At 38.8% G+C, this 11,966-nt stretch overlaps 1 protein-coding gene across 1 annotated transcript; it reads right to left on the minus strand.

The window, feature by feature from the left end:
* Nucleotides 1-9,536: 9,536 nt before the first annotated feature.
* LOC148905034 (uncharacterized) lies at nucleotides 9,537-11,189 on the minus strand. The gene is made up of 3 exons (XM_089024190.1): nucleotides 10,730-11,189; nucleotides 10,492-10,648; nucleotides 9,537-10,015 (listed from the first exon to the last, which is right to left on the minus strand). The coding sequence occupies exons 1-3, from the start codon at nucleotides 10,957-10,959 to the stop codon at nucleotides 9,698-9,700; spliced, it is 705 nt and encodes a 234-aa protein (XP_088880316.1). The 5' UTR covers nucleotides 10,960-11,189; the 3' UTR covers nucleotides 9,537-9,697.
* Nucleotides 11,190-11,966: the final 777 nt, after the last annotated feature.

Consider the following 11,966-nt stretch of genomic DNA (forward strand, 5'->3'; position numbering starts at 1 on the left):
ACTATTAGATAAAAAGAAATGTCCGCTCAAAAAGAATCCCCTGAAACGGCAGTTTATCGGTTTGTTCCTGTGAAGTGTTACAACTCGAGTGTTTTGGTTTTTAAGGGAGAAATAACGCCGAACATTGAGTCGATAGGCTACGGCCACATGAATTCTGTCCTCACCATTTATATTGGTAGGTCCGTAAATAGGCTAAAACTGGTCGGGTTAACTCCAAATCTCGTACAGAGAAAAAGAACAGCAGAAAGAACACACTCGAAAAAATTGGTAAGCTAACTACAAAACTTAATAGGGATATTCTTGCAATATATAATTCCACATACATTCCTTTGTAATACGGTACTAGCTTGGGCTTCCTGTGGTATTTAATTCTAGATTTTGTTCTACAGTAAAACGCTTTGGTTTGGTTTATGTATTAGTAATGCATTATCTATTTTCATTTATTTTTATAGTTGCATATTTTTATAGTTGCATATAAATTATTTTGAGAAAATGCCGCAATATTTCGTTAAATTTTATTGCATTATCTGTACTGTGTGCTGCATGGAATGCACCCAATAAGTCCATAAAAATGTATTAAAACTAAGGTCCCATCCACACGTATCCAGAAATTTTTGTATCCGCAAATTTTTTTTTACGGATACGGGTTGCGTCCACACGTGTCCGGAAATTTTTGTGGCCGCATCCGCAAATTTTACGAAAACGGATACGTGTGGACGGTGAAAACGATTCGAATACGCTGCGTGTGGACGCAAACATTTTCGTATCCGCAAAAAATAATTTGCGGATACAAAAATTTTCGGATACGTGTGGACGGGGCCTAGATAGTCAATATTTCTAAATCCTTTGCTCTATATCTTGTTATTCAGAGCAAACTCAGAGTGCTTTTTAACTATTTTATCAGTGTGTGTACTCTATATATAGAAAGGCTTTCACGTTGAAATAATTTTCAATAAAGAGCTTTACAATTATAGATCAAATTAAATTTGAGGCCCCGTCCACACATATCCGGAAATTTTTGTATCCGTGTGGACGGGGCCTGACTTCCGAATGATCAAAGCTAAAGAAGACAATGCCAAAGGCATCAATTAATATGTAGAATCATATGCAGAAGCATACATTAAAGGGAATGACATTCCTAATCAGAATTTTTTCTTGCAAGTTTTTCTCATGGTATCCGTCTATTGTACAATAGAAATAGCCCCGTTTTGTAGGACAGAGCAGGTGATGGCATAGAATAACCAAAATCAAATTTGTCATAAACTGTAGTGCATTAACCTCTCACCTCTGTATCGTTTTATCTGATGTTTTCTACGGTTTTTACACGAAAAACACATTTCTATCCAAAGATTCATACCTCATATTATTCAAGTTTAAAAGGAAACTACGATATTCGCTCGGCTGGGAATAGATGAACATCAGAGTATCTGCCTGTAATCAGATGGTGTGTGCTTTCAAATCAACACTGCATTGGCACTGTGAGCAGACTGGACTGAGCACATATATAAATGTAGTTTTAACGTTTTGGGCTTCCTTTGTCAAAGGCCAGTTCCCAAAGCTAAATCAAAGATGGTGGTTAGCAGTAGTTCACACGCTTCAGAAGGACGGTCGGTTACCACTAGTTCACACGCTTCAAAAGGACGGTCGGTTACCACTAGTTCACACGCTTCAAAAGGACGGTCGGTTACCACTAGTTCACACGCTTCAAAAGGACGGTCGGTTACCACTAGTTCACACGCTTCAAAAGGACGGTCGGTTACCACTAGTTCACACGCTTCAAAACGACGGTCGGTTACCACTAGTTCACACGCTTCAAAAGGACGGTCGGTTACCACTAGTTCACACGCTTCAAAAGGACGGTCGGTTACCACTAGTTCACACGCTTCAGAAGGACGGTCGGTTACCACTAGTTGACACGCTTCAAAAGGACGGTCGGTTACCACTAGTTCACACGCTTCAAAAGGACGGTCGGTTACCACTAGTTCACACGCTTCAAAAGGACGGTCGGTTAGCAGTAGTTCACACGCTTCAGAAGGACGGTCGGTTACCACTAGTTCATACGCTTCAAAAGGACGGTCGGTTAGCAGTAGTTGACACGCTACAAAAGGACGGTCGGTTACCACTAGTTCATACGCTTCAAAGGGACGGTCGGTTAACAGTAGTTCACACGCTTCAAAAGGACGGTCGGTTAGCACTAGTTCACGCGCTTCAAAAGGACGGTCGGTTATCACTAGTTCACACGCTTCAAAAGGACGGTCGGTTAACAGTAGCTCACACGCTTCAAAAGGACGGTCGGTTATCACTACTTTACACGCTTCAAAAGGAAGGACGATTAATATGCATTTTGTCAAATGACTGGTATATTTTGATTCTAAATCATGTCCCTCTAGGTCAAAATTTCATATTGATAGATACTTCGGGCACCTAGATGGCGTAAAAGGAATGGAATTATTAAATAGAATCGACTGTGAAGGAGTGCGAAATAGTGAGTTCTACAAAGATCATAACACTCAAAAGGACACCAAAGAAAGGGTCAGGGCAAACGTCGAACTAACCATGAGCTTAATTTAGTCGAACCTATTACATTTGAAATAGGTTCATGCCTAGTACGACGTTTGCTGCAATTGAGAACGACCCTATTGAATAGGTTCGAGTCCAGCATATAAGTTCGACAAGCCAAGTCGGACATTACGACTCTGGAGCGACTTTGCGGCAAACGCCGTTTTAAACACGTGCCGAACTGAATTCATAAATTATGCAAAATAGTAAATAAATCATGCAAATCGCATGAGGTTTTAATTGTGGTCGAGCGCTATATTTCGCCATCGCAAGGATATGCATTAATCCGGAAAAGACAAACAAATGTCCGTGCGTTCCCCCGTGCATTTTCATGTCCAATTAAAATTATAATAACAATGGGATGGTGAATTAAGATCAACATTGGTTCGACGTTTGCCGCCACGTAGGCCCTTAGTCGACCTTCCACCGAACCTATATTAAATTGGTTCAGCGCAACGTTAGTCCGACGTTTGCCCTGGGCCTAAGCTTATTTAAAAAATTACATCGATAGAAGGCTTCTCTCTGAAGTTTGTGAAGGAGTGCGTGGTAGCGCGTTTTACAAAGATCGCAATACTTAAAAAGGACAGCAGGGGAAGCTCCAAACTTATTCTCAAACTTTTCTTTTTTCGCTCCGTCCATAACGTTTTTAGTGGTTGGCTAAAAATCCATCATCATCATCAGCCACGGTTTTGTGTGTACGATTATTTCATGATACAACCATTTTTCTAAAAAGGCAGAATATTAGGGTTAACTTGTGAATGAATGGTGTGTTTTGAGGAAAAGACTAAATCCCGGGCGTAGAGTGCATCTCACAGCCACCTCGAAGCCCAGATTACGTACGTTTATTGTATTTTATGTGGTCCCTCATCGCCCGTCATGTAGTCTTTACCCGTACCTTGAATGCTTCACATGTAAAGCTATTTTGAAGCTTTTTTTCGATTCCTACGACTTAAAAGATACATAAAGCATAAATAGTAATTCCTGTATAAGTGTTCAAATAGTCAAGATACAAAGCAATCCAGTAGTGGACGTCCTTTTTATCCGATACAACAGGCTGCCACATTCTTTTTTCCTTGCTCGACTTTTCATCTAGTCTAAACGGATCGAAAGTAGTTCTGGATTTACCCCATAGTTACAGACGTACCATGCAGTTAAGTCATCTTAAAGGTATAAGGATAATACTCCGGCTAAAAGGAATCGTGGGATTCGACGAAAGCGCCGTAAATGATATGTAACAAAATATTACGATTGATCCATATACCATATATAGAAAGCGTGTTTGGATAATCCCTAGTAATTTATCGATACTCCTGCCAATCAAAGTCACAGCGCGGATAAAATAGAGATCGCATTGGATTTTAGCATGCTTGGTCTGAATTTGCGGGGAAAGGATACTCTTTCAATCTGCACAGTAATTCTAGTAAGCGCTACATTTTGGTCTCAGAAAAGCCAATTGTAAGAACCTGGTACTTTGGGGAGGTGGGTGTGTTGTATAGGCGTACAAATGGATTGCGGGTCCATACTTCTGATGCCTGTAAATCCATTTCCTTTACGATCAAAATAAAACAAATTACACCATTGATTCCCACTTCTCTTGCTCTTTTAGAATTTGTTACTTTTTGCCTCAAAATCCAAAATTGTGGAAAATCTGAATCTGGATTAACTCCTTGGATCGGACTTTTCCTAGGTGGAATGTCGGAACGAGAATTTTTTTTACTTTAGTATTTTAAATGAAAATCATCGTGGAAAGTGTAACATTACTGGCCAAATTATTTTGACGTAGTTATTTTTAAAGATTAATGAACATTTATAACTTATATGAGAAGGAACGTTAAGGCCGGTGGGAATCTGTGAATTTATTTAACATAAAATTTTCTCATTTCGGTTCTTTTTATCCAACAAGGAATCGAAAAAGACGTTCGAAAACTCGTCACTTGTGTTCCTGCCAGATGACAAAACAAGACAGAAATTAGAGCGGACGTACAGTTACCATAGATACAGCAAAGGGTAAATAGATAGTCTTAACCTAACGAATGGAGATTCTGTACCGTATCCCCGAATCAATCAATGCTTTTCAAGTGAAAACAAAAAACGTGAGTAGTGATTTTTATGTGTATTCAAAAATATATATTAATGGTGTGCGTTTATTGTTTACTATTTAAAAGTATGGACTGCCTGTGGTGCGACGAAGGTGAATATGCCACAGGGAGCCCAACCCCTTTTCTACAATTGTTCTGATTTTTATTAGAAACCAGATTGTGAATTTACGCCTTTGGAAAAGCCTCTCTACATTCTTACAAATCAAGGCATATGTTGATTATTTTGCTAGCATGAAGTTCACATCCAGTGAAAGGGCTTTTGAAGCTTTACTAATCAACTCTCTTATGGTTTAAAAACCATATTTATTCGCCTTTTAAGGAGATTTGAAAGTGTTTTGTGCCTTCACGTACACACTCACAATTATAAAATAAAAAAATGGATAAGGCTTAAATATGACAGCAAGTAAACCCGGGAAGCCAAAAACCATCAACCATAGATCACAATAGACATAAAGAAAAAGAAAAAAACCACGTGCGCGCTCAAGAAAAACCGTTTCGAGCCTCCTTAACTTTTTTTTTCTCGATGTAATTTTATGAATGATCAACGAGTCTATTAGACTGCCGGACACGCAATTCCTAATACTCCGTGTCCGGCAGTCAACTATACCAGCAATTGCGACGATTAGAGTGGAAGTAATTTCATGAATTATCAATGAGTCTATTAGACCTAGCGAGTGAAAAATGTTGGTAAATATTCGCTGAGTCGACTCCCGTACGAATAACAATCGCGAATAATTCGTAGGCGAGTGAAAAATATTGGTAAATATTCGAAGAGCCGACTCCCGTACGAATAACAATCGCGAATAATTCGTACGGGAGTGAAAAATGCTGATTAATATTCGCTGAACCGCGATTCGCGTACGAATAACAATCGCGATTGTCATTCGTACGGGAGTCGTCAAAAATTCTATTGCGTGACATTTCCTGACGTGACACTGACCTCAGACTCCCGTACGAATAGCAAATACAAGTCGCGGTACTGGTGACGTACGAATAGCAACCCGTGCATTATTTTCTCGAGCTTTACAGAAACCGTTGCTAGGGAGACGACTGTTAGGTAGTGAGAATGTGAAGCAAATCAGGATTACATGACTGTAAAATAGAGGAATCACCACTTTTGAGACTCCGCCAAATACGGAATATATTTTCTTCCAACGCCGTTAAATATTTTGCGGGTACTGCCGTCTCAAAATCGTAACTAGTTTATAAAAGGATAATGATTTTACAAATTAATCTTTCATTTAAAAATATAATTACTATCGGTAATGCATCGATTTAACTTGGCATAAATGTCTATTATCGAGATAAAATGTCTCTAAGCTTCATCATCAAGCTAGTTGTTTGTCGTTTTGTCCATGATGGCTGTAGCGTTAGAAATCCAACCTCATCAGCTTCAGTTTCTTGTCCGAATGCTTCACGATACGACCAAGCGCAAGAATAAAGAATAACAGGCTTGACTTGTGGCGTATGATGTGTTTCGAGAAAAAAGGCTAAATCGCGGGCGTAGAGTGCATATCACAGCCCCCTCACAGACCAAATCACATACATTTATTGTATTTTATGGGGTCCTTCTCCGCCCGTGATATAGTCTTCCATGCATGTATCTTGACTTCGCTTTGAAACCCTTTTGGAAGCCATTTTTCAATTCCTTCCACTTCCAGAATGAAAAAATTATAAAATGTAGATCCTATCTGAACGTGAAAAACTCAATGTACAGACTAATCTAGTCCTGCCCTCACTTTCCGTTCGTTTCCAACAAGCTGAAAAATTAAGGAATGACAAGTATGTACAAAGTGTAGGCCGCACTCGCTGTGTGTCCCCCCCGACAAGCTGGAAAGTGGTGTGGGAGAATATAATTTTTCAGCTTGTTGGAAACAAACAGAAAGTGAGGCCAGGACTAGATTAGTCTGTGCATTGAGTTTTTCACGTTCAGATAGGATCTACATTTTATAATATTCTGATTATCCATACTATATATAGAAATCATGCTCGGATAGTCCTTAGGATTTCAGTGATACCATGGAGATCAATAACACAGCGCAGCTTAAAATAGAGATCGACTTGGATTTTAAAATGCTAGGTGTGATTTAGTGGAGAGATGACATTCTTTCAACCTGTTATAGTAAGCGCCAGGTTTTTGGCTGCCAAAAATTCAAAAGTAGCACCCAGTTCCTTGGGGGAGGGATAGGTGAGTTGTAAAGGCGTATACTTGGCTTGAGGGTTGGTACCTTTGATGCTCATAAAACCGTTTCTTTTTTAAGACAAAACCAAAACAAATTACACCATTAATACCTATTTCGCTTGCTCTTTTAGAATTTGGTAGCTTTTGCCTCAAAATCCAAAATTGTGGAAAATCTGTATCTGGATTAACCACTTGGATCGGACTTTTCTCAGGTGGAGTGTGGGAATCGATAAATATTTTTCCTTGATATTTCAAGTTAAAATCAATGTTAAATGTCTAAGGTACCTCGAACAACTGCTTTGACGCAGTTGTTTTTAGAAATCAATAATAAAATATGACTTTAATGCGAAGGAAAAGGTTTTAATCTTAAAAGGCTATTCTGTGACAATCTGTGTTTTTGTTATACTTATTTAACCATGTCGTTTCATTTTTGTCCAACAGGGAATGGAATAAAGACGTTCGAAGATGCCTTACTTGTGTTTATGGCAGATAACAAGTTAAGAACAGAAAATAGAGCGGAGTACAGTTAACATCATACCGCAAAGGGTAAAAAGAAAGTATTTATTAAAGGTGTTGATATTCTGTACGGTATGCCTGCATCAATCAGTGCTATCCAAGTGAAAACAGACGTAGTAAGTAAGAGTTAGTTACCGAGAACGGAGGTAATAAGACATATACATCCCGAGGGCCGCAGGCCCTCGGGATGTATATGGCTTATTGCCGACATTCGAGGTAACTAACTCTTACTTAGTTATCAATTGACACGGTTTTCTTTGTTATTCATTGTTATTCAAGGCTTTATTTTTATTACAACCCTCATAAACAATGGACAAACTTAAAGCCCGGGGAGGGAATTGAAATGCAGCAGGGAAGAGCGGGGCTGATATGAATTAATCTGATTGGCTCATTATGAATCGAAGGTCAATATATAGTTATAAACCCGGTTTATAACTATATATTGACCTTGAATTTATAATGAGCCAATCAGATTAATTCATATCAGCCCCGCTCTTCCCTGCTGCCTGACGAGTAAACTATCTGGGGAATAATACTATTCTACAGAACTAATCTAATTAATGTTTACATTCAAAAAAACTATAGAGATATGTTTTCTAAACATTACATTATCAAATCGTTGCTAGTGCTCATAGTTTATGTGTTAAAGTTTACAACACAGTTTTTAAAATAATAATTCTTACAAACTGGGTTTTGCTCATCCTTTTCACTACATTTCTTCTTGTTTTCCTGGCCGCCATTATCGAGATCTTCATTAGGTCTTTTTGCCGTAGATGTTACCTCCACTGTCAAAGCACTTGGAAATCGCAGTCTTGACACTTACACTTGGCCTTTGGTATTTTTGAAGGCTTCTTTCATCTCTATGCCCGGTTCGTTCCAACTCCATTGCCATACAGCCACATGTGATTACGAAACCCTAAAATCTATGGTTTTCTATTATCATCTGCACTTTTGTTTAATTAGCATCATAGATTTCCAGAACATTAAAACTATGTGCCACATTACCTCTGTAGGGACTAGAGGGCATTATAAAATAAATTAAATAGTACGCACGCTGTGATTGGTTGATAGCCATGTTTGCATGAGGATATGTAAACACAGTTGTGACGTCACAACTTTCGTGTCTTCCCGGTACAAGTTCAAAAATTAAAAATTTACAGTTTCTTTCGAGGGAAAAAACGCCCCCAAAAATGTATTTTGAAGACGAAGTTCCAAATTTTGACTTGTGTCAGGGCCACAGGCATAACCCTATGGTCTCATGCAGGTCTTTCTGATCGTAATATCATGACAATCTCTCGTTGGTCACCGCAAAGAGTATTCCCTCAGGAGCTACAACACACGTCCTCCGTCAGGACAGCTGCGGTTGTCCAGCGACGTGCTTTCTCATGATTTAAATGCACCGCTCGATAAAGAATACAAGTATTTCAAGGAAACAGTCAGCAGCTTCAAACTTTTTCCAGCGATAGCTCTTCAGCTCCACAAAATATCTTCTCGAGGCAAGACGAAACAATCAACTTCGCTGCCATGTTTTCTCGCTGTCAAATTGAACAAAACCACATTTCTTTCAACCGAGAATTCCATTGGGCAGTTGCATTTTTAGTCCGCACACCCCCTATTGAGGACATTCGGAAAATCCAAGGGAGGGGTGGTCTGTAAAAGTTGGATTTCCAAGGGAGGGGTATCTTGAGTTCTTTGGAAAATCCAAGGGAGGGGTGGTCTGAAAACGTTGGATTTCCAAGGGAGGGGTATCTTGAGTTCTTTGGAAAATCCAAGGGAGGGGTGGTCTGTAAAAGTTGGATTTCCAAGGTATGGTTTATTGTATGGTTAATTGGAATCCTGGCAATGTTGTTAAAAGATGGATAACTCAATGATAGAAATGAAAGGGGTCAATTAAAATCGTCAATTATCCTTGGGAAGATTAATTAATCAACTAAAATTAATAATCTAATTAATTTACTGGAATTACAGGAAGATGGGAAAGTGTCAGGTTTTCAGTAAAATTTCAAATTTTTTTGAAATATCTGCTTTTACTCAATGCAAAGCAAATATATCGGAAAAAGTGGCAAATCTTATTATCGATCGTGGCCCACATGGGTATATACCTGATTTAGATTCAAAATTTTTGGTTTTAAGTGTAACATGTAGACCTTGCATACGGCAAAATGCAACTGCAAAGAGTATTAAAACAGTATACAATGTTTAATAGTTTGCAAAATTCAAAATTATGAGGTAAATTCTAAGACACAAACATAGTAAAAACTAACAGTATTGATTTATTACATGTAAGTTCGAATTTGTTCATGTCTTTTCACATTTCATAATTTAAAACCGAGTACACATATTACAGCTGGTTCAGTTGGGGTAATCCTTGAAAATAAACATCCCAATCATCTGTTATGCCTGGCGGGGATACTGAAGATGGAACCAGATCGTAATCGTAGTTGTCTTCCTCGTCAAAGTCAATTGGTTCTTGGGCTTGTTGGTATTCTGCATAGAACGTTTCTTGTCCAGGGTCGTCTTGCTCCTGATATCGATAGCTATCACTTTCTTCACTGTCATCGTGGTTTTCATTGTCCTTGCAGTCTTCCGAATCCTGTGCACTACAGGAGCTTCTGCTACCGACATTTATTTCTTGATCCTTTATAGTATCGTTTTGTTCCTGAATTTATAAAAAGACGCGTATAAATTTACTTTTTTTAGTAATATTTAGATGATACTTCAACACGTACAACGGCAGCAACAACGGCATTTGAAAACACTTCCGAATAGACGGATAAAAAATTGGCTTGAAAAAAACAACCAAGGTAAAATAGTTTTCATAGTTATCTAGCGACAAACAAACTTCATAAACATATTTTCAAAATCAGTTCAAATTCAATCATTTCGTATTAAAAGTAGCAATGGCAAGCCGAATGCTTTACATGGTCCAAAAAGAGTTTGTTGTGGGTACCGAGTCTTGGGTCAATAGTATTTACAAAATTTTGAATCAGGTTCCCAAACGTGACAACATAATAGACTGAAATGACACTGTCACTTTGGGTCTTATAAAGTCGCATATGATTGATAAGTATATAATTACTTGTCGTAATGAAGACGTGAATGTTTGCCAACCTCGGACAATTGATTCTTACTAACCTTTAGTTTGCGCAGATGACTATTCGGGATAATTCCTGCAAGAGTCCGGGCAACGTTTTCGCTTTTGCATTGTATGCAGTAAATGCAAGGCATGACAATGCCACCTCCCACTTCAAATAAACCTTTGTTTGATTCTCTGAGGCCGGCTGTGGGGGAACTGAAAATAGTAAAAAAAAATCGTCGAGCTTTTGCATTTTTATTTTTATTTTGTTAATTCTTAATATGAATTTTTACTTACCACACGATGCACAACACTTGCCCCCGAACTTTAAATGGAGCAATAAGTCTCGCCAGCTCTCTTGGCATAGATGCTTGGATAGTCCCATCCTTACTTAAAACAAAAAATGCATTCTCATCATGCACGGAATTCATTTTCGTCAGAATATATTCTTTGCCCACTTCAAGCACAGCTTGAGTGGCATGAAACCCTTTTAAAACGCTGTTCACACCAACAAAAAGAGCGGACATATTTTAGATTTGCCTTATATATTAATATTCGTTGATGCACGCTCGTAGTGGGATGTGTATGGCTAACACTGATTGGTTTGATCCTCCCTATTTCCTGCGGATATGACTAATACGCCGAGTATAATGGGTGGGCTGTTTTCGCTAATTGGATTTCATCCGTAGGGAAGCATAAAAGCGCAAGTTTAAACTATACTCATCACCGAGTAATCATGGATGTTTTGACTTTGATAAATGATGAAAACGATGTGCCTTCCAGTTCTCTTTTTGAAGTTAATCCAGGATGTTTTCTTTCGGATTTGAGAACTAGAATAATGGAAGAAGTTCCGGATTTGCTGCCCCACGATTTTCGATTCCTTTTTCCTTCATCTGGCGTTCGTATTTCCCTACGACAAGAGGCACGCGTCGCAGTTAAAGCGGTCTCATACACTGAGGGAGTAGGCCACTACATGCGTTTTGTTGAGGAAAAAAGAGATCCTACATATCCTCCGGAAAAGAAAGAACAAACCGTCTTCGACCTTGGTGAATCAGTGTGCCCACCCACATCAACCTCTTCTGTGAAGCAAGTCTGTGAAAAAGAACCAAACAAGGAACCTATCCCTGAGCAGGCTACTGTAATGGGCCTTAAATCACCCGAAGCATGGCTACTTAAAGGGATCAAAATATACAAGGAAAAGGAGATTGAAGATGCACGTGGCAAAGAAAAAGAAAGGCGAATCTTCTGGAATGCAAAGGCCAAAATTCTTGCCAAGTCTAATTTGAAAAAAACTCAAATTCATGAGGAAATACACAATGCTTGGCGATTAAAGAAAACTGAAATCCTTTTAGGAGAAAGCAGTGGTGTCCGTATGGCATCCACGAGTATGAAGAAAGGAACATTAGAAAAAAATAAAGAAAGAGTTCAATTAGCTAAGAGAGAGTGTGAAACTCTAAGTGACAAGATAAAGGAGCTAATGAAGACTGAGTCTGCCAAGACCGAGCAACAGATGATTGAACTAAGAGGACTCCAA

Source organism: Actinia tenebrosa, unplaced genomic scaffold (genome assembly GCF_029948245.1).
Source record: "Actinia tenebrosa isolate PJP-AT-01 unplaced genomic scaffold, QUT_ActTen_1.0 PGA_scaffold8__29_contigs__length_14323225, whole genome shotgun sequence".
Taxonomy (NCBI): Eukaryota; Metazoa; Cnidaria; class Anthozoa; order Actiniaria; family Actiniidae; genus Actinia; species Actinia tenebrosa.